Genomic DNA, 25,322 nt, shown 5'->3' with positions numbered 1-25,322 from the left:
CGGTCCCATCTCATGGCACATATGTAGCCATCTTGTCGGCGGCCCCATCTCATGGCACATATGTAGCCGCCTTGTCGGCGGCCCCATCTCATGGCACAAATGTAGCCATTATGCCGGTACAATCACGTGATATTGAGGTTTATGAGTGGATTGTAATGCTTATCTACTGTATTTAGTAAATTTAGTGTTATCTAGTATTACGGTATTGTTTCTTGATATATTATGATATACGTAACGTAACGACGACACAATGCCGCCATCTTCAATCATGATATGTGCCAAACAGTGAGTATGGTGATATTCAGTCCACTAATCCACTGAACGGTTTTCGGGGTCGATAAAAGAGTTCTATTAAGCGCATTTGATAAGCCATAAAGTAGGTTTCCCTGTCATACCAGTAAAATACTCAAATGAGTTTGTGTCCGAACACATTTAATAGTATGCATTCCCTGCATCCTTAAAAAGCACAAAATAACATGACGTATACACAAGTTGACACCACGTACGTCGTCTTAAATTGAACAACATGGAGAACCATTATCTATCTCTAGAACCAAATAAACTATTTGATAATAATGTAAGTAGTACGTACATAAAAGTGCAAAAACCGAAATAAACATATAAATACTATTGACAAACTGTTCAAGTTCCCGCGCATATGAAACATCCTGTTTTCATATTTTTATATTTCTCCGTTACCATGGTATTTTGATTTACAAAAGGCTATTCTATTTTGTAAATTGGTGAGATTTTTTTAGATATCTGTTTCCAATCATGGTAAAAGTTGTAACTGCTAAGAATCCTAATAGTTTAACGTCGCCCATAATAACGGTTAAACGACGACAATTGTTGTAGACGAACCTGGTTCAACTACTTACATTAACATACTGTATAAACCATAACTTATTTTGTGAGTTTTAAATAATTTAGGAACGTGGACTCTGTGGTCTCCAACTAACCTATAAGTTCGATCTCTAATGTGGGCTAAGTACCGTTGTCAAAAACATTAAACAATGGAACGTTTTGCTATGACGCGTAGGTTTTGTAAAACCAGTACTGTTACTACATTGTGCAATGTTTTATCATTGAGCTATGTATATAAAAGACGTGATCGTCATATATATTTAAAAACGGTTAGCATGTTACAATTAAAATGGTTAGAAAATCTAAACTTTTCGCTCAGTATGAAATGCACATTCATTGACAATCGGACACTATCGTTTAAACTGGCCATAGGCATCCTCTGAATGCAGCCGAATTCGACAAGATAACACTACAGTCAAAATTCGACAAGATCAGATGACGCTAGAGCTGACATTCAGGAGCTATAGTTCCCTGGTATATATCAAGGTCATATGCTTTGATACTGAGAGTCGCGATAATGCAAAATTTGCCATATCGTAAATATAGTAACAGCACATAAATACATAAGCTTCGTGTTCCATAGTCAACTGTTTGCTATGGGGCACTGGGTAACGCAAAGCACTGTGTATGTAAAATACGGGGCCGAGGTCAGCCTCTTATCCGATATATACGGCAATGTTTCAGTCGAATTCGTTTGAGACTCACTGGTTGTTATCGGTGACATGCTGATCCAGGGATTATGGTGGTATTGTAGAACAAACTGAGCCGCCTGGAGAAAACAACCACAATACGTCATAATCTGAGTTCCTTGGTTCAGGCATATATTCATCTTGTGCCACGTGACAAATGTGTGCAGCAGATATAAACACTTTACAAACACGTCCAAATAAATAAACAACATGTTATATACGTTTCCATCACGAATAAATATCCATCATCAGTTGCTCTTATAACTTCTGGGGCAGGTCAACAGATTCGTGACTGTGGTGGTACATAACACCTGAGCCCAGGTGATGTGTCCCTCCGTTGTGATACATTGGGTATCCTGCAAGAGACGGGTACGGCGACGTGCTTGGTGGTGGGGGAGGGGCGTGCGCGTTAGGATATCGAGGAATCGGCGAGTGACTGTGACTGTTGTGATTGTGATTAGAATGGTTCGGATACGATGTTGGTCGAGAAGCTGTGTTGTTGTTATGACTACCGTTGCCAGATTTACGCAATCTACAGCAGCATACAATACATACGATCAGTATGATAAGGAAAACGACTCCAATTGTGGCTCCCACGATGGCGACCACGCCGATCCCAAGCACTCCAACGCCGAGAGCGAAAATTCCTGGAGGTGCTGAAAACAAACGGAAAAAAGATAAGAATATGAATTTACATATAAATGCAACAATTCAATCACAGTATTATTATTTCTTTAAGAGATCCTGTTTGTGTTTTGTTTTGTTTTGTTTTTCAAATTGTAATAAATAAATAAATAAATAAATAAATAAATAAATAAATAAATAAATAAATAAATAAATAAATAAATAAATAAATAAATAAATAAATAAATAAATAAATAAATAAACACAAACGACAGAGTGAGTAGGAACACTGAGCCCTGATGTATTCACTATGCAACACAAAGACTGTTTGATAGAGCGCCACCACAGTAGAAAATGTATTCAGCGAAACGATCAGACCTCGTGCACGTCGCATGAATATCGATCGCGCGGAAAATTAAAAATATTAATTTTGCAAAGCGTAATTTATCGATTAGATTGAGAATCGGAAATCTCACCAAGCCGCGGTATTATAGGTTACGATACGTGCCTGCTATGCAAGTTGGAAAACAAATCAGTCGAGTTATTATGTTCAGAATGCTCCGAACAAATCAAAATCGAAAAGTCAGCTTGAAAAAATAACACATGGCAATCGTCTGAGATGAGCTAGTTAATACTCGCTGAATCGACAATACCCAAAAGCCGCGCCACATCACTGAACTTTGACTCTAAGACTACGCTACACCTGCCCTTGTTTGACGTCCAACAGTTGCAGACACAAGAAAAACAATATCGTAACGATACATTGACATTTATAGGCATTCAGCGAGACTCGAACACCATGACGTTAAACAGCGGCTATAGCACACGAGTATTTTCCTATTACATACACATGAGGCTATATTAACTCATATTAACGCTATTTTAATTATTCCCGTGAGAAATATTCACACTAAACAATTAGTTCAACGGTTTTAATAAAAACCGAAACACGTTGCTATAGTTCACGATTTCGGGTATGGTAAGTCAGTAACGTATCATGCCCTCTACGACAAACATGTACATGACGATCGGAGAATAATTCTGGAGACACGTGATTCATATCATTCCAATTCGTCGCCATAAGGCTTATCTCACCACGTTCAATCATTCGGGGATACAATTCGATTTTTATCTATAAATGCAATACACAAATGCGATATTCTGGAATGAATCAGAAACAAGAGAAAAGAGAGAGGGGGCTAGATGAGCGTAAATGTGTCAACACAAATATGTCTCTTTCATTTTTGTGAATAACGCAGTCTACTTGAAAGTAATATTAGCGAAGAAGCTTTTAGCTGAATTTATAGTGTCAATCAACGCGTTGCAGGTATTCAACAATGAACACATCGCATCTATGATAGCGAAGATCTTATTAAATAAAGTACATTTGATGCAGGTCATCCAAGGATTTACATATTCCAAGGATGTCAATCTCGGATAGATAATTGCAATACAACCCTGGACCCATGTTGTGATTAGTATTCCACTCACGGCCATGCCGTGAAGCATTACTTCATGACTATAACTGGAAACGTTGAAATCACAACATTTCGTAACACTACGTGTAATCTGTGGACAAATGCTACGTGTACTAGTAATCTGTGGACGAATGTTACGTGTAATCTGGAGATAAATGCTACGTGTACTAGTAATCTGTGGGCGAATGTTACGTGTAATCTGTGGTCAAATGCTATGTGTACTAGTAATCTGTGGACGAATGTTACGTGTAATCTGTGGGCAAATACATTTCACGTACAGTCCATGGACAAATGTCAATCACTATAAATCGTCTACTTCAGAATCAAAGATCAATGTTTCAAACGGTCAACGCACATTACGATTTAAGTGTGAAACGTTGAAATAAATTAATAAAACATTGTTTTCTATCCAATCAAGAAACAGTATGAAATACGACCGAAATGTGCTTTGCATACCAACAAACTTGAGCGCGGTTTACCAATCATCATGCGACTTGGTATTATGGTCATTTGCAACAACAAATCATCACCTGATTGCATGTAGTAATATGAATAGGAAAAATCGTTAAGAATTTGCAGACACATCAGCTCTTTCGCACAAAACACAACAAGTGGAACAGTTATTCATAAGTCTAGTTGGAGAGAATGTCATGTCATGACTCAGTAGCTACATTGAGATGCGAGTCTGTTGATAGAAAGCCCTTAATAAAAGTGCCTTTGTTGATGACCCGAACCTCTGTATCCCTACACACTACTGACTGCGGTTGAAAGGTGTTTGAAAACAGACATCACATAAATCTATTGAAACTTGATTTAAATGCATGGAAAACCTGAATCTATGTTTGAGTTGGTCAATGCGTGGGGATAATTAAGGCAATTGTAGTCTGTCTGCAAAGCAGCGACGAGAAAAAACACGAGAACAGTGTAAAACACTTAACATCCCAATGCATGGTCTATAATATGCGAAATGGGGCGTAAAATCATGTGACAGTGTTCAAAATTGTTGATGTAACTATTATCGCTATGATGACGAAGATAAGTTTGGGACTATTATATAATGATTGAGCTCACCGTGACGTCACGAAAAAGAAACCCACAAAAAAAAAATGACCACACATCAATTATACACATGACAAACATTTTAGACTAGATTCCAGCTGGAGACAGGAAATTCATCTTATCACAAAATATTGTACTATATGATGAATTATGAATTCTATTAAACCTTGTCATATCAAATGTCGGGTTGAAGACGATTTGAATTAACAAAACATGAACATTTTCTTCCTCTCTAAATATTGTTTCCGATATTAGATTGTAATGCCTTTCCATTGATTAAGTATGTTACTTATCATTCAACCGTACTAGTTCCAGTGCAATCTTTCAACTGACACGTGACAAGAACAGTGTGTCTAATTGCAGTTATCATTATTTGCAACTCTAGTGACTGTTCTGTCTGTGACTCAAAATATAAATATTAAAAACTTAAATATCATGCCGATCAGTCAACAGTCAACGAGTGCAGTGCGTAATGACGTCAGTTGAAAATGTTCCGATGTTATTCCATCAGCAAATAAAAACCTCTCGTTTCAGTTTGAATTGCAAAAATTATAAATATTAATAAAAATTGAGGGAATGGTTTTATCGTGCCGATTGTACAAAACAGATCAAATGGAGACAAGTCGAGTATACTTGTGTATCCAACTCACCTTCGTTACAAGTGGTATCACTTTCGTCACTGTCGTCATTGCAATTATTCACCCCATTGCATACTAAATCTTGAGAAACACACATCGAGTTATCTTCGCACGTGAAACATTCGGCTTCAGGTTCTAAAAGGGAGACACAATAAAATTGTTTTGATTACATAAATCGTTACCTTTAATATTTCTTATTTACTCTCAAGGCTCGGAATCAAGTATCACTAATTATCGCCGGTGACTAATTCGACACCTTCCAATCACCCAAAGAACCTAATTGAAGCTTTGTAACGTCTCAGTTAAACCTCGTTGATCTGCACCACAGTCAAAGTCGCCATCTTTGTTTATATAAGACCCATATATCTTGAGCATGCGTGGCGCGACAACTACCGCCCTTTAAACAGTAATAGTAATAATTTCCAATAATAATGTTTGTTTGTTTTTCAGGGGAGTGCTGACAAATTCTCATTAATAGTGAATTTGTACCCTAGAAAGTACCAGTATGTGTGACCTTTTGGAGGTCATGCACTAGGCATATTCTAAGCGTAAAATTAAATGGACAACAGATCACAAATACGGTGGACACACACGTGACAAGCGATATCGAATCACTATTGTTATCGAAGTCATTTTGAAATGCGTCAATGACATTTAAATGAGGACTTGGTCGAGGCATTAGGATGGCAGTATGTACGGAGGTTCTTTGTATCGTATCCTTAGTGCGTCTTGGTGTAATACATCATGTGTCATGTTATCATTCCCCGGCGTGTAAAGGGCTAATGGGGGTCACCTCTAACAATCTTGGCGATCTGAAGTTTTGTAATATATCACGTGCAAGTTATCCCACCTTTCAACTTTGAGTGATCTTTTTCATCATCATTCCTTTCACGGGTAAATATATGCTGCTGTAGTACGAATTGTTTTATTTATTTTAGTTTAGAAAATAAATCACACAAATGTTTTTTGTTACTGAATTACTGATTTCGCTGAACCGCAAACATCGGAAAGTGGGTCAAGCGATGACCTGGTATACCACGCTAATAGTATAGTGAATATCTGATAAATACCAGATCATGCATAATCAACAAGACCCAATTGTTTTTACTGAAGATAATTCTATCGAAAACTGACACGTGGTGCGGCCAAACTGAAGAGGGTATATGCGATAGTCTGCTGCCTAGAAAGAAACGTGTTGCGCTCGTGCGTACATTTGAAATATGTTAATCAGACTCACTCTGCTCTGTACAATTAAAGTGGACCAGATAAGTGATGTTATGATAGGGGAATGGAGTAACTAATTAGTTGGTAAGTTCTATTCACAGAGCACAGCTGGTGTACAAGTTAGAATATGGTAAATGCAACTAACTTACAGGTATTAACTATACAGGGGCGACACTAGATATGGGGTGCCCCATATAGTAATTAGTAGTATTTATTATATCACATCTTGTACGCCAGCTGACTGTGGCACGAACGGGTCACGAGATATGAGCACGAGCTAGTCATAATAGAAAACATGACACATTCTTTCTTATCAAGTAGAAGAAAACATAATTTGGTAATACTAGTATAACGCCCTCGGCAGTCATGATGGCCCAATTTTTAAGATTTGTACCTGATCCTCCGGGGTAGGTGATATCATAGGTAATTATATTGTAAAAGTGAACTAAATGGAATTCCATCATAAAATACGATGCAAACTCAAATCCAGTGCCCTGAATCATCTTTAATTGCCATGAACGTGTAGTCTTAATCAACAATTACGCCTTTATATTCTCGCCTCAAGGATACAAAGTTCATACCACGCCGGTGAAATTAAACTAAATTGTGTTTAACCATTCTCGCAACAAAATAACAATAATATTAAACCACTTTTCCAAAGCATGTGTAGGAGTTTCAAAATTGTAGAAATGTCAATACGATTTTCGAAGAATTAATTAACTAGTAGTTTGACACTGAAACAGAATCAAAGAGCATTATGGGATTTATTTTAATTACCGCATTGGTTCTGCCTGTCTTTATTACTTTGCTCGAACCATAACAGTATTTCAATGTGTATATTTGTATACAGTACTCGCACTCCGTATGGCGTGCTGTAACTTTAGTAGAGTGTAAATAAGGACGTCAATAAACGTCGTCGTATCCACAATCTTAAAAGTTTTTTGAGATGGTGCACATGTTACACAATCCAAACCTATGCTTTGTGTTTTGGCCTTTGTAAACGAGGGGCCATTGCAGGGTGTGAGGTTAGCCCTTATTTTGCACAAGTAGTTTAACTGTCTACAGTCGTTGATATTCGGCATATTCGTAATTTAACTGTCTACAGTCGTTGATATTCGGCATATTCGTAATTTAACTGTCTACAGTCGTTGATATTCGGCATATTCGTAATTTAACTGTCTACAGTCGTTGATATTCGGCATATTCGTAATTTAACTGTCTACAGTCGTTGATATTCGGCATATTCGTAATTTAACTGTCTACAGTCGTTGATATTCGTAGAAAAAATGAAAACAAATGGTGCAAGAATGTAGAACTTGAAAAAACAACAACTCTCGATTAATCGTTGTTTCAAGTAGCACTACAGCTGGCATATCGAACTTACACTAGTGGCAAGCGCCGACAGCGTTGTTTTTTCAGATGTTGGACGGGTTACATTGCGGTATGAATGGTCACTGAAGTCAGAAATAAATAACCTGTTGTTAAGAACAGGGACAATCGGAAATTTGCTGGGGTAACCGTATACTTGTAATGAACAAGCTCCATCACGAACTGAACATTGTTGAACTGTTTACAATCGAACTTGATACTGTCAACTTTAAATGGAGACCAGTATTCAAACGTAATCCATCACCACCAATAATATTGCTGTAATTTAGTGACGGGTGTCGAATAGTGTATGCTTGTCTCCCATGTGGTTTGAACCATTTGTTATTAAAAGCACCAATGATCGTGTTGCAGTAAGCGATTTTTGCAATACCAACCTAATGGCTAATAGTGGATCGCATTTCAAGCTGGCTTCGTGTTTTGACTGAACATTTTTTCTAAACAAATCGCTTCCTTATACAATGTATATTGAGCCGTACTCTAACCTAGAGCGGACCCCTTCTGTCCACACATGTTTGCACTCTGTGAGCGAATCGGAAAACATTTAAAACACACGTTTACTTGCCTTCTTTTTTTATTATTATACGTAAACAGAACTTCATAGTTTTTCCACGCAAATTGTATGTATGGAATATGCACACATGCTTAAAATGGCGCGAAGCCACGTAGCAGACGACAATTGAAATCGAACATAAATGGAAAGTGATTCTAAAGTGGAGTGACGTACTATATTGTTGTCATGGAAACGCGCGTTATTTAAAATCATGTTAACAAGAACAGACCATTTATGTTGGTTTATACCATCGTTTATTTCGGCAATTTTTGTTGTTTTTTTTCTATGTCACTGTAATGAACGGCGATCCATTATTCATGGCCCAAGAAGTAATAACTGGACGATTAAACCGCCGGTGGTAATTTTATGTCACAGACAAATGCAATCGTTGCTGCTTCTGATGGATTGCAGCTTGTAGCACAGAATGGTTGACACCAAAGTCATAATGGATGTTACTTAATAGGGACCCAATGCGTAGGTCGACGATACAGTACGTTGGATGTTAAATGCAAAGTCGTTCGGTCGTATTTTTATTTCCATTAATGCACTAGTTTCTTCGAAAATCATGTAAATCCTTTCTTGCAGTCTTGGAGACACAAAAACGACACCTTATAAAATATTATGAATTCAAATTAGGTGTTATATTACTGATTGAACAATTTAGACACGTCATGGTGCCACACTTTGATTAAATAGACGAATGCAGTCAACACTATCACTTTTACCATGGAATGACAATTTGAAAGCAAGCGTAAAAACATCATCGACGAAATCCAAAGTGTATTTCACTAAAAAATATTTTTCAATTATTGAAAATCGTGACATTGTGATTAATTAAAATAAATTATAAGGTGGTATGACGATAACGCCAAATGACGTGAGGTCATAATATGTCACGCTACCCGTGAACAAATGTTACGTAATTTAAAGTAATTCGTAATTCCACATTACGAGAAAGCGTTACCTTCAGGCTGGGTCTTGTGACATCAGGTTGGGCCAATCATGGAGGTAGAAAACAGATCTCTTTTCTACCTCCATGGGCCAATGGACGTCAGGTTGGGGCAATTGACGTTATGCCAAATTGGGCCAGGTGAACTCAGGCCGGGACAATTGATACCAGACTGGTCCAAGTGATATGAGGATGAGCCAATTTACCTCAGGTTGGGGAAATTGACATCAGGCTGGGTCAAATTACACCAGGCTGGGCCAATTGACCTATTCTCTAAGACAGACGGGAAACGGAAACGAGACAAAAACAACAGATTTTTCAAGTTAGCATGAGGGAAATAACGTTGCTAAGTATTATCGTCGGGAAAGCTATTGTTTAACTAGTAGTGTGATTGGTTGCTGGCAATGTTTGGGGGATTTTGACCAGATTGTGACGTAGACTTGACTTAGAGAATGACTCTGTCAGTTGATCCCATGAGGCTGGGCTAAGACAAGAAATCTTATGTACATTGGATGTATTTATCCTTAACAAATTTAAAAAAATCAACCTTAACATAAATTTTCTTAACAAAGCGTCAAAATATATGGGATAGGTTTTCATCGAATTGCCGACGTCACATGACTACTGACCTCTGACTTCTATTGGGATTTGCATATTTTGTTGGAAATTTAAAAACGTTTAAGTTGCTAATCTGATCAGTAACGTAAAAATCGTACATTACAAATTCTATTACACTTGCTAATTACTTTTCGAATGCAAATTCTTTACGGCGCTAACACGTGACCTCTGGGGACAGCCCAGCATAGACAAAACGTCACACAAAGTTGAAATACATGTGGACAATAGGTTGTACGCTTGTTCTGGTTTCTACTAGTATGTGATGACCTCTTTCATCGACAAGACCTCAATTTATTACCGCTTGTATATAACTCATAATTGAATATTATAACACACTCTAGAATTGTCTATATTGCTAAATGATCGATCGACACACTTCGCATGAGTGTCACTGGTTATTGAATTCTCTACGTCAGTATAAACTCATTGATACAAGATTTACTAGTATTTTCTCATCACATCTGCAAATGACACGTGTAAATCAAACATTATCGGTGAGTCTCAACATTCCGTACTGCTTGTTAGAAATACGTCTAAGGTAGATCATATTTGATTAATGTTATGAAATTGAAAGTTTAGTAAATTTGACACCTGAACACGTGTAGTACTGGAAATCATTGTACGACGTGAAAAGGGCAGAACACGATTGATTAGTTTTATAATACGCACTGAAATATGTTAAGATTTTGACAAGAACAGGACAAATCACACACGCACGCCATGTGTGTATATATTATATTCTTTAGCGTATTATCTGGAGAATATTTGAGTGAAATTAAGAGGTTGTTAAATCGATGCCACCCGCTGGAATAAACAAGAATAACTACGCCGTTGAGTAAAACTAATATCCTGGGCGATTCATGTGTTCTGTGAGATTATGTCAATATGTGTGCCTGTCCCAATCCTACATCCGGTCTCAGACAACTAATACTATTGGTTGCAGAGATCCGGTTTAGGATCACGTATGCAAATTGTGGCAAAGAATGCGTGTTCTATTACCGCGTTTCCGAGCGTTCAGTAACTAATAACCAATCAAAATACGCCTGGCTGTCATGTGATTCAAAGCCATTTGACAGACGGCAAAGTGCACAATTTTTGGGAAATACTAAAATACGACCATCAACTTAAACAAGTGGACAGTAATGTCCCAATTTTAATTCTGTCGACTCACGAAACTATTTTATCTAACAATAGAACACATATGAAGAATTTATTCATAGTCATTTATTTATTCATATTAAATGAATAAATAAAGCAAAAAAGTACTGTACGACTAAAACTATTTTTTAGAATAAAGTTCCGGGTGCAGATGGAGTATGTATTAGATGTTTACGTTCCAATAAAATCATCATATACATTATTTATTGTTTGCATTGGTCTATATATTATACAGGGATCCAGTGTGTACATTATTATATCTTAATATTGACTACACATTTCCAGTGGTTGTGTTCTTCCAGGTTCAAATATAAATCCATCCTAGTATCATCTCTGAGCAATAAATGATGTGAATGACAATATATCTTGTTAGCTGTGTTTACACTGTCGCGAATGGCACGCCGTTCAGATGAATTAATTTTTAAAGAGAAGCAAAATGCAGGGGTTTACGCTACCTGTCTTATAATGCTATATAACTATCGCGTGACCCTACATTCATAAATTAAGAGCACGTGACATAATTAAATTCTCAATTCTATGGAAGTTGGACGCCTGGCTTTAATTTATTTAGATACTGAATTTATAAATTTCGTGACTACGAAGGAGAAGAGTGGGATTTTAAAAACGTGTCAGTTTTGTGTTTCATCCTTCGGTGTAGACGCTGAGCACGAATACCGATCTACTCCGTGAACTCGTTTATTACCAGGCCATGGATGAAACCGTATACCAATAACTACACAACGGGGTGGCCGTTCAATGTCCCCAGGGTCACGTGGTAATTAGGTTGCTAATTAGGCAAATATTACAATTAAGGATTTCACACAGTAGGTAAAACTTAATTGTTGGTGCATGTGTTGGGAAACACTCTAACATGTCATGTATCTACACTGTGTGACAACGAGTAAACCGGAAAGAATTCTACAACATCGTTTATTTATGTAGAGATCAGTGGCGGCGGCACCGGGTCGCCCCCCTCCAAATCAATCTGAAACCTTTTGTGTCAGCAAAATGTGCCCATCAAAATGCAGGGAATATCGTTTCAGAAGGTCTATATTTTAGATCTAGTGCAAAATTTCGTGCCACCGCCTCTGTGGATGGATCATTATTCCCGCAAAGAGGGGACTGTGATAGAATCAGAATAACGCAAAAAATGTAGTCTTCACGAAGTGGGACAAATAGTCAGGATTCTAGAAACTAACATTGCTCAGTAACTAAATCTTCTGTCAATATTTTCTTCAAGTTGTTAATATCGCTTAATAAGTGAATAAGAACAGCTCAGCATTTTTATCACGCATAAACCAAATCTACCCAAAGTTTCAGATACTGTCCTTTTAATTTCACACTATGCGCCATATTTAGAGATTTCGACATATTAAAGAAGGTACCAATACCGGTACCAAACCAAATCGAACAGCGGACCCCGAACACAGAATACCGAACCAGACAGGTGTAATGAAAACGCCCATTCTCCAAAACAAACACTCTAAATGATCGTACTGGTATTTACAGCCAGCCAGCAGTCGCCACAGAATTATATGAAACACGAAATCTCATTTTTTGATATCAACCACTCCTCGGTATAGAGAGCCAGATGTTCCACACATTGTAAGCAAAGAAGGCTGGTGCGCGTGCGCGTCAAGTCAATTAGTGTGTCGTCAAGACTTCTAGGAGGCAAGCAAGCGGATCGATTTGTTTATTTGATGGAAAATTGGACGTTTAATTTGTTTTCATTGATTCATTTACGAAGTTCATACTGTTCCTGTATAAATAATCTGAAATGTCACCACGGGGTGCATGCAATGTAGTTTCTGAGAGTGTTGGAAATGAGAGTGCCGCCTAGTCGCCGGGCGTTCAGTTGATAACAATATAAATTGTACTTAAAACATGAAATAGACTCGACAGTTTCACAGCTCTATAGTTCTTATTGAGAACGGAGCTTCTCGTTATCGCTACGTTAACGTTATTAATTCAATTGTCAAGCATTTTACCGGCATGCTGAGAAGAACATTTGTTCGTTGACGCGAATTAAAAGCGAAAGATCCAATTCTCTCGACATCGAGTCGTCGAATGCATCATGTGGATGAGTAGCGTAAAAATGTTCTCTATTCAATATTTAATCATGTATAGGTATAAGATGTGATTACGTTCCTTTATTCAATTTCTGCATTCGCTGAGTCTAGTTCTCTAATAAACTGTACATTATAAAATGCGTATGAAAATTTTAAACCTGATTGTACGTTGACAACAATGCATTGCAGATGTGTCCCCAAAAGTTGAAAGGTCAAAGTTCGGGTAGGAAAAATAGACATGTAATAGGTCGTTTTGAATTGATAAAAAATAGCACATCTATTATTTTTAAAAAATAACATCATTTATTCAACGTTATTCAGTTCGTAGCGAAACATATTCGTTATTTCCCAAATAACCCACCATTTAACATCAATGGGATCCTGAACGTGGCTCGAATGTAACACTCGTCACGAAGTGAAATTCTGTCAGATTCCTCGGGGTTTCTATGATAGTTTGGCGGGAAATCTTATCGTCTTCTACTAGCTGATTAAATTTCCAATTTAATCGTTTCATGACAGAATTGCAAGTCGGATTCTTCATTACTTTGATATAATCTTTAATACAGATTTAGTAGACCAATAGTAATTGGAATCTTTCGTTCCATTTTAATTACTAACAATACAGTGTAATGTGTTAGCACAACATAGAAACACACTGACTGCAAACTGGATTGCCGTTCAATGAATTCAACAAGAGAAGTTGATGAGACTCATTTTGATACAAATGAATCAAAACACTGTTTTGTCTAGACTAACCAATGTCATATTTCCATTTCCTGCATACATGTAATAACAATGATGAATGCTCAGTGTCTTCCTGACATCATAAAACACCAACAGAGTAAACTGTGTACATTTTCTGGTGAATCACATGAATAATTTGTTTTACATGTGGAAAACACATTTTTAATGAAATATAGTTGTTTTGACGATCTATCTGATGTAACAGTAATTTGTACAGAAACAGTTCTATCTCTGGCCTATCACACAACCAAACATTAGTGTAATCTAACATTTTCAATATTTTTCATGTTAATAACCACACATTCAACACCATATGGCTCACAGGTGTGTGTGTGTGGTGTGTGTGTGTGTGTGTGTGTGTGTGTGTGTGTGTGTGTGTGTGTGTGTGTGTGTGTGTGTGTGTGTGTGTGTGTGTGTGTGTGTGTGTGTGTGTGTGTGTGTGTGTGTGTGTGTGTGTGTGTGTGTGTGTGTGTGTTCGTGTGTGTCAAGAGAAGTGTTCAATAGTTAGTTGCTACTAGAATATATTCTTTTCAAAATAACTCACCTCCTGGGGTATAAAACGATGTGTAGATAAACTTAAATCCCAAATCTGCTGACTTTTTTTTGTCGCTAATAAACCTGAGTGTGACGACATTCCCTGACGACTGGTAGTCATCCGGGAACTTTCCCATGGCACCACAAAGCGTGACTTGCGGCGTTCCAACGCCTATCCTTATCGTCATCAAATCCCCAGTGTCGTAAATATGCACTCTATCGCCGCTACTACTGCATTCGTTCGAAACAGTGTTGTACATGGACGAAAGATCGAAAAAGTCGAAACGTATGTTTATTCTCTGACCAATCTCCGTATGAATAATTACCGAGCAGTCCATGTTTTCTTGGTACGTTTTCTCTTGTACACCCTGGTGGGAGAACACCTCACCTGTCGTGTAACTTATATTGTGTTTGCATTTGTATGGCTGACTCGAATCTTGTAGATATGCTGAAAAGAAAGAAAAAAAAAGAATAAAACTAGTGAACAAAAATATTCGCACATATTAGTTAAATAAATAAATATTAAATTGGGTTCATATTAATATTGATTGGGTTTATATACGTATTTTATTGAACTCGGGTAGGGTGAATAAAATGAGTAGCATGATGAACGATACACGGGGGAAATATTATCAATGACGGACAGTCATTCAACTTTCACCGGTATGCACTCTCATATTCATTCACTTTGTCACCCGTTGTTCAACTCGAATATGTTAAAACTCCTGGCATTTACTCTACATATTTTTGTAATAAGATACAACCAAATATTTCAATATTTGGCGAATAATTTAATCGAACGTGTCGTTCTGTGCAAGCTTTGTGTGCCAACAAGGCGGTGATCAGCAAAATACGAGGTTCGCGATGCAGTTTTTTCTAATAAATTGAATTGGTTATTGTGTGCCTTCCATTCACAACAGTGACTGTTATGGCGATACGCCGACATATATTCAATGTATGGAACGAACCATGGCGGTCTCAGGCAGCGGGGTGGCGGCCAGCTTGATGAATCTCGAACAATGGAAACTCGATTTCTGATAAGAGTTCCACCTGAAGTGTACAAGATAATAAACACTCCCTGTCAACTACTCAAGAGTTAGACCACGTTCGCATTTCCAATCGCGTTATATATATCACGTCTTATGTATGTATGAATTATTAATATATATTTGATTTATTCTGTGTTTTAAGTTATTTTTTTAAATAATAATCATACACACACAGATGTAGACACGGCGTATTTGACAGTAAAATTGAATGTCTAGTTTCATGCAGTATTGTCTAAATACAGTCGCCGATCGATACAGAGAATGTGTAGTATTTGTATGGTTTATTGTACTATGTATGCGTGTGTAATTTAGGTTGAAATAATCCATAGCATTGGATTAATATCAATTTTCATTTGATGAAAATATGTGTTTAGAGTTAAGATTTAGAACTTAAAGGGTTAATTAAATTCAAATCCATCAATGAATATCCACTGGCACATACTGAGCATATTCAAACAGGGTCACGGGGTCAAGCCGTTTCTGAATCATGATAAGAAAAAAATAGAATAAAAAGTACTGAAACATGAAAGGCAGAGCTAGATAAAGATCAGAGTAAAATATTCATCCGCCGAGGAAATAAGTCCATAAAATATTAATAACTGCCACGAGATATGGCCTCTATTCTGTTAAGAAACTACACATGCGCACATAATGTCACTAAAATGGAGTAGCGGTACTCGCATTTCCCAGCAGGAAAGCGGTCCATTTTCTTTGAGTTAATTTGCATATACGTAATTTGCATAAAAGCCACCATGGAACTACACAAGAATGGTGCATGTGTATTTTCTAGAAGAGTGGTTCCGAATAACCAAATTGAATCATCATTAACGCGGCCCTCTTCTAACAGCTTTCCGCCTGACTTGAAATTCGCAGCAAATAAAATCACTACGTACACGTGGCTACTACGAGTACAGTCAGTTGAAAGGAAAATGATTCGTTTTAGCTACGAACATCTTTCCAATTTGAGGATATATCACCAGATGTATGACGGGAACAACATTTCTAAGAAGAAATCGAGGCTAGATTTTTGTTTAGGCTTTGAATTATATTATGCGCACTCAGGCTTTGACGGAAGTGAAGAATAGCGGGGACACAAGAGGACTTGATTATTAAAAATAACACGCCCAAATTTGGTGCAAATTTCCACAACTGAACTAAAGTAGTGAAATAGAAAAGAGAAAATAGTTTATAGCGGCGTTTCACTGTTACTGGGGTCAACCGAAAAAAGCCAGGGGAAATACATTCATACAATTTCGGTACCTTTGATACCATTGTGGTTACTCTTCTCTTCTCTTCCGTCTATGGGTTTATCTATGACAGGAAATGTTTGGATCGGGGACACAAAGATGACTTTTGTCGCCAGAGGGCCTCCGTGGGGGCCTAGAGAACGCGGTTGTACATGTAGACTAATTTTCAATTCACTACAGGCTGAAGTAATTAAAGCATATTGAAATTTATCAATCGACCCTTGACCTTTGCAAAAATTGCGTATGCAGTATTTTGAATCATAGCGGTTCATTTCGCATATTTGTTTCCCTTTTATATTCAAAAATATTATTTGGAAATACATTGTGTTCTTAGGTTCGTTGGCGGTGGGTGACTTTTCAATAACGTCATGTGTAAACAATGTTTTGCGGACACATTCGCTATGTATCCCTCCCCAAATCAAGATAAACTATGTGTGTTTTCAAGCTGATATTAATCTATTCAGATAATACTCAGAATAGTAGTCCGTGTTCGCCTCGGTTTATATGAGCATCATTCGATCAACAACCAATCAATTTTAAACGGCGTCTTTGAGTGTGAATATTGCACACATGTAATGAAAAAGGTTGCAATGATTACTGCTGTACTTATACCACCATTAAAAGAACATGTATATACGGGTGCTGATTACAATGAAATTATATCACCCTAACCCAATTGTAAACGATCACGGAATGAAAAACCGGTTCGACTTGTAATTACACAAGGTATATTGTGAATCGAAATACACGTAATTAGCTGTGATTTTAAATTCATCATGACTACCAATCATAGTCGTTTCATTCGTCACCACGGCAATGACATTTGTACCATGTCTTTTTCGTGTCTTCAATTCAAATATAACACCAACCCACCCCCACCCCACCACCACCCCTTCCCAATTTGACTGCCTGGACGTGGATGTGTTTTTGCTGTTTAGGCCATAGCTCGAGTTTTTAGATTTAGACATACTTTGCAAATGATACGTTAAAAAACCAAGAAAATTGCTCACGAATATGGCAGGCGATGACCCTGATTGAAACAGGTCCTAGAAACTAAAACTCTTGCGAATAATGCACGGCAGGTATTGAGTACAGCCATTACAATGCCATTGATATATTTGAAGCACGTCAAACATGAAATAAAAAGTAATTTTCTAAATTATAGGAAATTACAGGAGTTTCTAGGCCTTCCTCTCATAAAACACGAATATTAAATTAGGGAGGCTGTTGTATACAACTAATTTATTATTTTTTTTTATTAATTACGCAGGTTATTTAAAATGTTTTGCTCTGGGCATTTACGTTGTGATGTTTTCTTATCAAACGTGACAGTCCGCTACTCTATGTATTTACTCGGGGTATGTCGTCTGTGTGTCTGAAATCCTGTGAATGCGTTTTAAGGCGGGAATATCTCGTAATCAATATTTTAGATATCTGAAAGTCATAAAAAATATAATTTTCTTTCAAGCACGACAAGATTAATTCTTTACTAAATAGAATGGCGAAGCAAGTACTCATTTACGGATGTCGTTCAATTGTCACGTTTCCCACGATATTCTGCAATATTTAAAAACTATCATTTGGAGAAGAAAGAACACAGGAGTAACATCTCAGCATTATGGATTATTTCCTTTATGACTAATCTCAACTGGGTCAAGTATCTTAGTTGAACATTTTTAATCTAGGATTTAAAGATTTTTCAAACCTCCATTTCTCTAATTAGCCGAATCTGTTGCTAAAAACATAATTATCCGAATCTGTTGCTAAAAACATAATGCTAGTATAAACAGATTACCTGAGACGGTCATGAGTAAGACTCATCATGACGTCACGCGTTGCGCGTGGAACTAAGCCGACCAACTAAAACATTATATTATTATAAAAACAACATGAAAGGGGCATGTGATTGTATCATATCATATAGTAGACGTATAAGGTATGAACACAGCGCTGCTTATAAAACAAAACAAAAACATCTAGTATTTTTTCGAGCTATTTGCTCATGCATTCGGTTGCTAGATACTACATTTATTCAAATAATGAATGGTTTCTAGAAACATGGCACAATGAATTCCCAGTAGACGACATTTTGCATCCCCGCGCATTGAAGAGTCGATATCTTTGACAAATGAAAGCATTAACACAATTCGGATGATTCATACCACCGGAGGGCTAGAATTACCCACAAAATCGACGGAATTAAACTGAAAGGCGAGTGATTACTGGAATTAGGTCTCAGAAAACGTCGACGTAGTATAGTCTACAAAAGATACGAGAAATAATTAAGCCTAATGATTAAGTCTTGCAGTCTTCTCATTTACTGCAAATACGATACGCTTTAATGACGCCCGCAGTCATTGTAACAATATTATCGTGATTAAACTTTCTCCAGTGATGCAAAATTAAACACCTGACATGGTTTGCGCCTGACAGAAGGCTTACTGGGTAATAACCATCGTTCCATGTTCAAAGAATGTCGTGAATGTTTAAAGGTATTGCTTTGAACGAGGAAAGAGTGAGAGAGAGTGAGTTTTCAAAAGAAGATATCGATAAAGTAGCCGTGCTGGGACTGATTCCTTTGATGTTGTCCGACACGGTGTGGAGTGAGCAGGGTTGAACAGCGTGTTCCTCATAATTTGGGAGCTAAATTACTCCCGATTTTGAATATTCAATTCTGAATCTGTTATTACAGATGTCAGTGTCGAAGATTTGACCTGACCTTTGAGTTGGTGCTATCGCATGACATTCCCTTATCAGCCAACATAACCGCGTCGTTTACATCCATTCGTCTTTTCAATAGACACGTATAAATACTAAGTGCATTATAAAACATTTCATAGCCACGTTTAACCTGAAATGACGTTAATTTTATTACCTTACGAGAAATGTGTAATTTTAAGAGTCATAAAATAAACGACAACTGAGCTCGTTCTTTCTTCCAAATAGGCATATTTTCTGGGTGGGAAAATAGTCAATTAATAGCTAAAAGAACAATAATTCAAGGCACTCTCGCCAATTTGTTAGCTCTTTCCCTTTCTCTTGGCCTCTTATTAGTCTGGGTCAGCTTTTTATTCAATAGTGGCGCCAATTCCTCGTTGATGTGCATTACTTGTATTGAATATGCCAACTTGTATCGTGTTTACGAATACATGACGTGAAAATAAGATGAAGCACCTTGACGGTGGCTGTCCACGGTATTCAAATCCTTACACAACCATGCAAGCTGAAACAAATATTCATACATAAAATGAATTGATAAGGAAAGGCTTGAAATAAATATATGCTTCAACTATCGAATGAAACAAAATATTTGCAATGTTATTAGAGGGGGATCACATTGTTTAGACTGACAGACTTGCGTTTTGATAACAGACAGAACACATAGCAAGCGTGAACTGACGAATAGTGGCGGCTACGTAAATTAAACCACGATTGACAGACTGTCGTTTTGGAAGTCATTGACGATAACATAAATTAAACGATTGTCAGTTCGAACGTAAATCGTGATATTAAATAAAATGAGACGTTTACAAAAAATAGTATAGAAAAGCTGTACAGAAATTAATTAAAGTATGTTGTCTGCATGTTGATGTGTTTGGCGCGAAAATAAAGGCAACTGCTGACGTCCGGCGACGTGGATATTTTATACGTGAAATCGAAACACACATTTCTGATTGTTATGTTTAGGAATAGACGGTGATTGATAGATGTCCAGTATACCTCGATATGCCGTGTCTTTGCATGGCTCAGTGGGTCATACGGTGATACGTAATAACTTTCTGGCTTTGCGTACATGTTGTTGAAGAATCTGGGGATTTCTGCAGTATGTATTCTATCATACACGATTTCTATTAACTAGCTTTCGTTCGGATCTACTGGACATGCCAAGACTGTGAATATGAAGTTCCAAGTTGATGAAAATATTTTGATAATGTATCGCTTTGGTAACCACAGGCAACAAAGTGCTTGTGTAAGATCATTTAGTTTGCGTATCCCCAACCTGTGGCGTGTCACACCCGACTCCCCCAACAAAAGTGCAGGCATAAGGAGCATATTAATATAATGATGTGTTAGATTTACGCGCGACACACGCCCAGATAAATGCAATGTTGACATAGGGCATTCCTGAACACGGCTTTCAGCTCACATGACTGATGGCCATTTTAATTGGGTCGTAAAACTGCTAACCTAGGCTTGGACGAATAAACCAAAGTAGAATTATGTTGAAACACATATTTGACAGTTATCAAGTCTCCGCATGGGTGTCTTCAGATAATATTGTTCGTTGTCATGGAAACATGTTAAGTATGTGGATAATGACAACACGATTATGAGCATATACTTGAACTGCATCACCTGGCCAGATTTGTTTCGTTATTTCTCATGGTTTTATGTTTAAGTCACTTATGTTTGAGATTGGATATCACGTTAGAGAAGAATAACCTCTGAAACTCGAGACAATTTATGAAGACCCAGGCTGGATACCATTTTGCATCACCGAGCATCTAAGATAACATGTAATAATTTTCATTCGTTGACGTTTATTCTCATTCATTGACGCAAAAAAAATGTAGGATAAAATTTGCTCCACGTTCAAGTAAAATTAAAGACGAGTATAAATATTGGCCTATTGGTCGATGTGATGTTTTAAACAAAACAAAATTAAATTGCTTTTATTCGCAGTTTTTTTAAGTACATATGTCATTGTGGAAAAAAATACTCTATTGTGATTACCCTTCGTACACATTCCCTGGGGGCCGACTCGGAATTGAGTCAATATCAAAGTAACTAATACATTTGACGTCACGGTGCTGGCGAATTCAATTCGACGATTGCCGATATTCCACACTCCACCTCTTACAAGGGCAAAGGTAAACTAATCTTGATATACACACGAATGATTTGCTTAAGTAAAAGCTTTCCAACGCTTTTCCACCAAATAAAGGGTAACAGGAAGTGAAGAAAGGGTCTGTTGAGAGCATTGTTGAAATCGCGCATCTGATAACAAAACAATCTTGCAAGAAACTCGTGTTGTGTGACGTTGACACCTCGGGCGGTCACTCACGCGATTTTGTTCTTCAGTCGTCATGGAAACGAAGTTAAATGTGTTAGGTGAAAAATAAAGTGAGAATTACATGTGCCAATCTTTTCAGGCTGACGACAATGAAACACCTTTTACCGTCGTTTGCATATTCTCGCGTGAGCAAAATAAGTAATGGACAGTAATGGAGACTGTGTTGTACCATGGAGGTATAAACACATACCATGGAAGGTAGTACACTCAGCAAATAAAATAACAAAATGTGCGTTTTAGCGATAATTATGAATATATATATATTATTAGTTAGGCTCCATGATAGTCGTGCGACTTTACATAAAGCGAAATTACGCCGATTTTAAAACAAAGCAAAGAAGCTGGGAAAGGCAGAAAGATATGTTTGCTAAACAATCAGCTGGCTTTGTTTGAGCAGTCCAGGGTTTGTGTGCTCGCTAATTGGTGGCTGCTACGCTAATCACTAGTATTGTTAATCACTCATTAAGATACCTGTCAAAATGCGTGATGTGATTACCGTCCTCATTAACGGAATTCATGTACTGCTCAGTCCTTTGTCCTAACGGGAGGGTTTTTAATTGTTTACCCCTCCCAGCTGAAGAACCCCCCTTCAAAACACACCATACAGGGCACGTAGCCTTGAAGTGATGACGACGATTACACTTTTGTTAGTATTTCAATGGATGCCCCTATTCAGATATGAATGCAATAATGGACCGCGGCACAAATTGTGGGTTTATTTGCATAGGTCTGTCGTATCAAATTGTACCCACCCACCTAACTAATTTGTCGTCCATCAATTACGAGTTGTCGCTACGATTTCCTGGCTCCCCGTCAATTAAACATCGATGATTATTCCACCCTTATAATTACACACCTAACCTAACGCGTGTTATCGTCGTATTTATGAGAACATTTCGCTACCAACTGTATGTCAACGATTTGCACACGTACATTTGTATAATGTATCGATGTACGCCCCTTGTATTACGCAAATTACGACTGCAAACCATGCAATCAATGTTGATGTTTGTCTTATGTACACAGTCACACTGCAACAGATGGACAGACAGTGGTGTTGCTGTTTTCAGCGTTTGAATGACGGATTTGCAATCCAGAGTAAAATCCAAATAAAGCAGCGTTTTGAATATAAAGGGTTAAATAGGCAACAACCATTGGATATAAAAGAAGTTGAGTTTATAACAATAACAATTTCAAACTCGGAGTGCGGCGTGTTCGTATGTCGCGTCTGTGGATTTGCTATTAAATCACCCTGTCTTTAAGCCAAACGAGGTGGTCAATATTTGGAAATATTACAATTGATAAATTACGATATTCTTTACAACGTAGCGTATGTCAGTTTAACTAGTAGTCGACACAACAAACGTACATATATAACGTATCTATATCGTGCCAAAGCAGCTCTATGGGAGAAAATGACCTCAAATGCTATCAGAAACTAATACATAAAACTGTTGAAATGTTTGGTTTGACGCAAAGGTTTGTATAATCTGTAGCCAACACGCCCGACTAGCTTATATTCATGGTTCAGGTTACAATCCTACCAACAAACACACAGTGGCATTTTTGCTCAATGTTCTGTGAAAAGCGATACTTCAGGGTGCAGTCAAAACCAGACATTGCATTCCGCCTCTAGTCTCACAGGGAGAGCGCCCGTCGCCCCCTCGCCTCGAATTTAAACTTGCTTTTTTTTCTGAAAACAGAAAGCTTAAGTAATGGCAACGAGTATAATTCCCATTTTTACAGGTCGTCCGGTACAAGAGATGGATTACGCCACTCTATTGGGAGTATGGAGGTTTACAATGCACTCAAAACAAACATTAATTTGTAGGTGAATTAACGTATGTCTTGTCACCATACCATGGCTACATAACGCCGATAAAATTAAAGTCTAGTTTAACTCATAATTATTTTATATATATGCTAGTCGATTTACTGCTTTGTTTAGCTTATTCTCTCTTGAAGCAATTGTATGAGTCAAGTCCAAAGTAATCACATGATTTGATTTTGACAGCTCCGTTCTTTTGACTATTATCATGTACCGTTTAAAACAGTGTTTACGGTGATGTTCACTAGAATACACATAACTACTGTTTGTCTAATAACCGGACAGGCCTCAAAACGATACTCCCCAAATATGAGCACAAATCGATCGACGATGTTCTGGGTATCGGTTTCAGTGCTCGTCGGCACACGTACAGAGAGTACCGCGAGTGACTGATTGTGTCAATAGACACTTTTACTTTCCATGCGCCAAACCTAATGACCGAACGCAGGAGGTGGGAATAAAATAACACGACTATTTGAGTATGACTTTTCTAAATGTACTTACTCGTTTGAAATTCAAATCCATGTGTCCATACCAGTGTGAGCGAGAGTAGAGAGAGACGTAACGCGCTCCAGTACACCATGGCTGATAAAGACGCCATAATGAGACCTATTGTGAATAACAAAGAGTCGGTTCTCTGCTCTCGACCACGGCAATACAGTAGGCGAACTCGTAATGAAAAATCCTATAGAAATGCCTGTTCGTGTATTAATGCTTTGGTGGCACAGTACAGCATAGAGCACGCCTTACGAGGCAAAGCGAGCGTGATGAATACAAAATTAGGACCACTTCCTTTTAGCCGTACTAACTCTACGGCGTCTAATAAAAATTCACACTCATTATATAATTACGGTAGTCACTTAGCGAAATCGGTAGGTTGTCAGCGAAGCCCCGCCTCAGTCGTTTACACCTCGTTGTCGTCCCGAGCGCGGTATGCGGTAGACTGAGCTGGTCGAGGTTGTTCTGTTTATGTTGAATCTGACCCCAATTGTTCCGACTTGTAGCGAGCACTGCAATGCAATCTTGTGTGAAATCAGCACAATCGGCGTACAACGAAGCGTAAGCCGCTGTCCAGAGTCAGTCAAGCGAACGCCACAATTGGAGGATTACTGTGTTCTGGTCAAAAGGGGGAGTCCAGGCGGTCAACCCCTGTACTTCTTCGCCGTTTTTTTTTGCGTGGGGCTTATATGTCCACCCTTACCCCTTTACATAAAAAAGATAATAATTCCCTTCAAAGAATAAAGAATCCACAGGTCAATCCGGGCCTTAAAACACCGCGGTGCGTCTTTCATCCAATCCAAATCGAAGGCAATGTAAAAACACCATTCTGTGTCTCAGAGAAAATGTGAAAGCCGACTGACTGACTGACTGTCTCTCCCTGACTAGTACATATGCCTTCGTTGGCACCGTTCCATTCATCGAGCCTCTGAATGATATATGAAGTGTACTGCAGAGTGTCTGACACATTCTCTGAGTTTAACCACACCACACTAGTCTCTCAACTTCATATCTTAATACATATTATGTGACAATCTTG

At 37.8% G+C, this 25,322-nt stretch overlaps 1 protein-coding gene across 1 annotated transcript; it reads right to left on the bottom strand.

Annotated features, from left to right (window-relative positions):
* Positions 1–415: 415 nt before the first annotated feature.
* On the bottom strand, positions 416–25,163 carry LOC102804233 (uncharacterized). Its single transcript, XM_006813040.3, has 4 exons — positions 24,290–25,163; positions 14,598–15,035; positions 5,365–5,487; positions 416–2,209 (listed from the first exon to the last, which is right to left on the bottom strand). Exons 1-4 carry the CDS (start codon positions 24,384–24,386, stop codon positions 1,812–1,814), a joined length of 1,056 nt encoding a protein of 351 aa, XP_006813103.1. The 5' UTR covers positions 24,387–25,163; the 3' UTR covers positions 416–1,811.
* Between the last annotated feature and the right edge of the window lie 159 nt (positions 25,164–25,322).

The sequence above is a fragment of the Saccoglossus kowalevskii genome, chromosome 6 (assembly GCF_978046115.1).
Source record: "Saccoglossus kowalevskii chromosome 6, keSacKowa6.1, whole genome shotgun sequence".
Lineage (NCBI taxonomy): Eukaryota > Metazoa > Hemichordata > Enteropneusta > Harrimaniidae > Saccoglossus > Saccoglossus kowalevskii.
The sequence above is the reverse complement of the archived record's forward strand: the minus strand, read 5'-3'. Positions and strand labels throughout refer to the sequence as shown.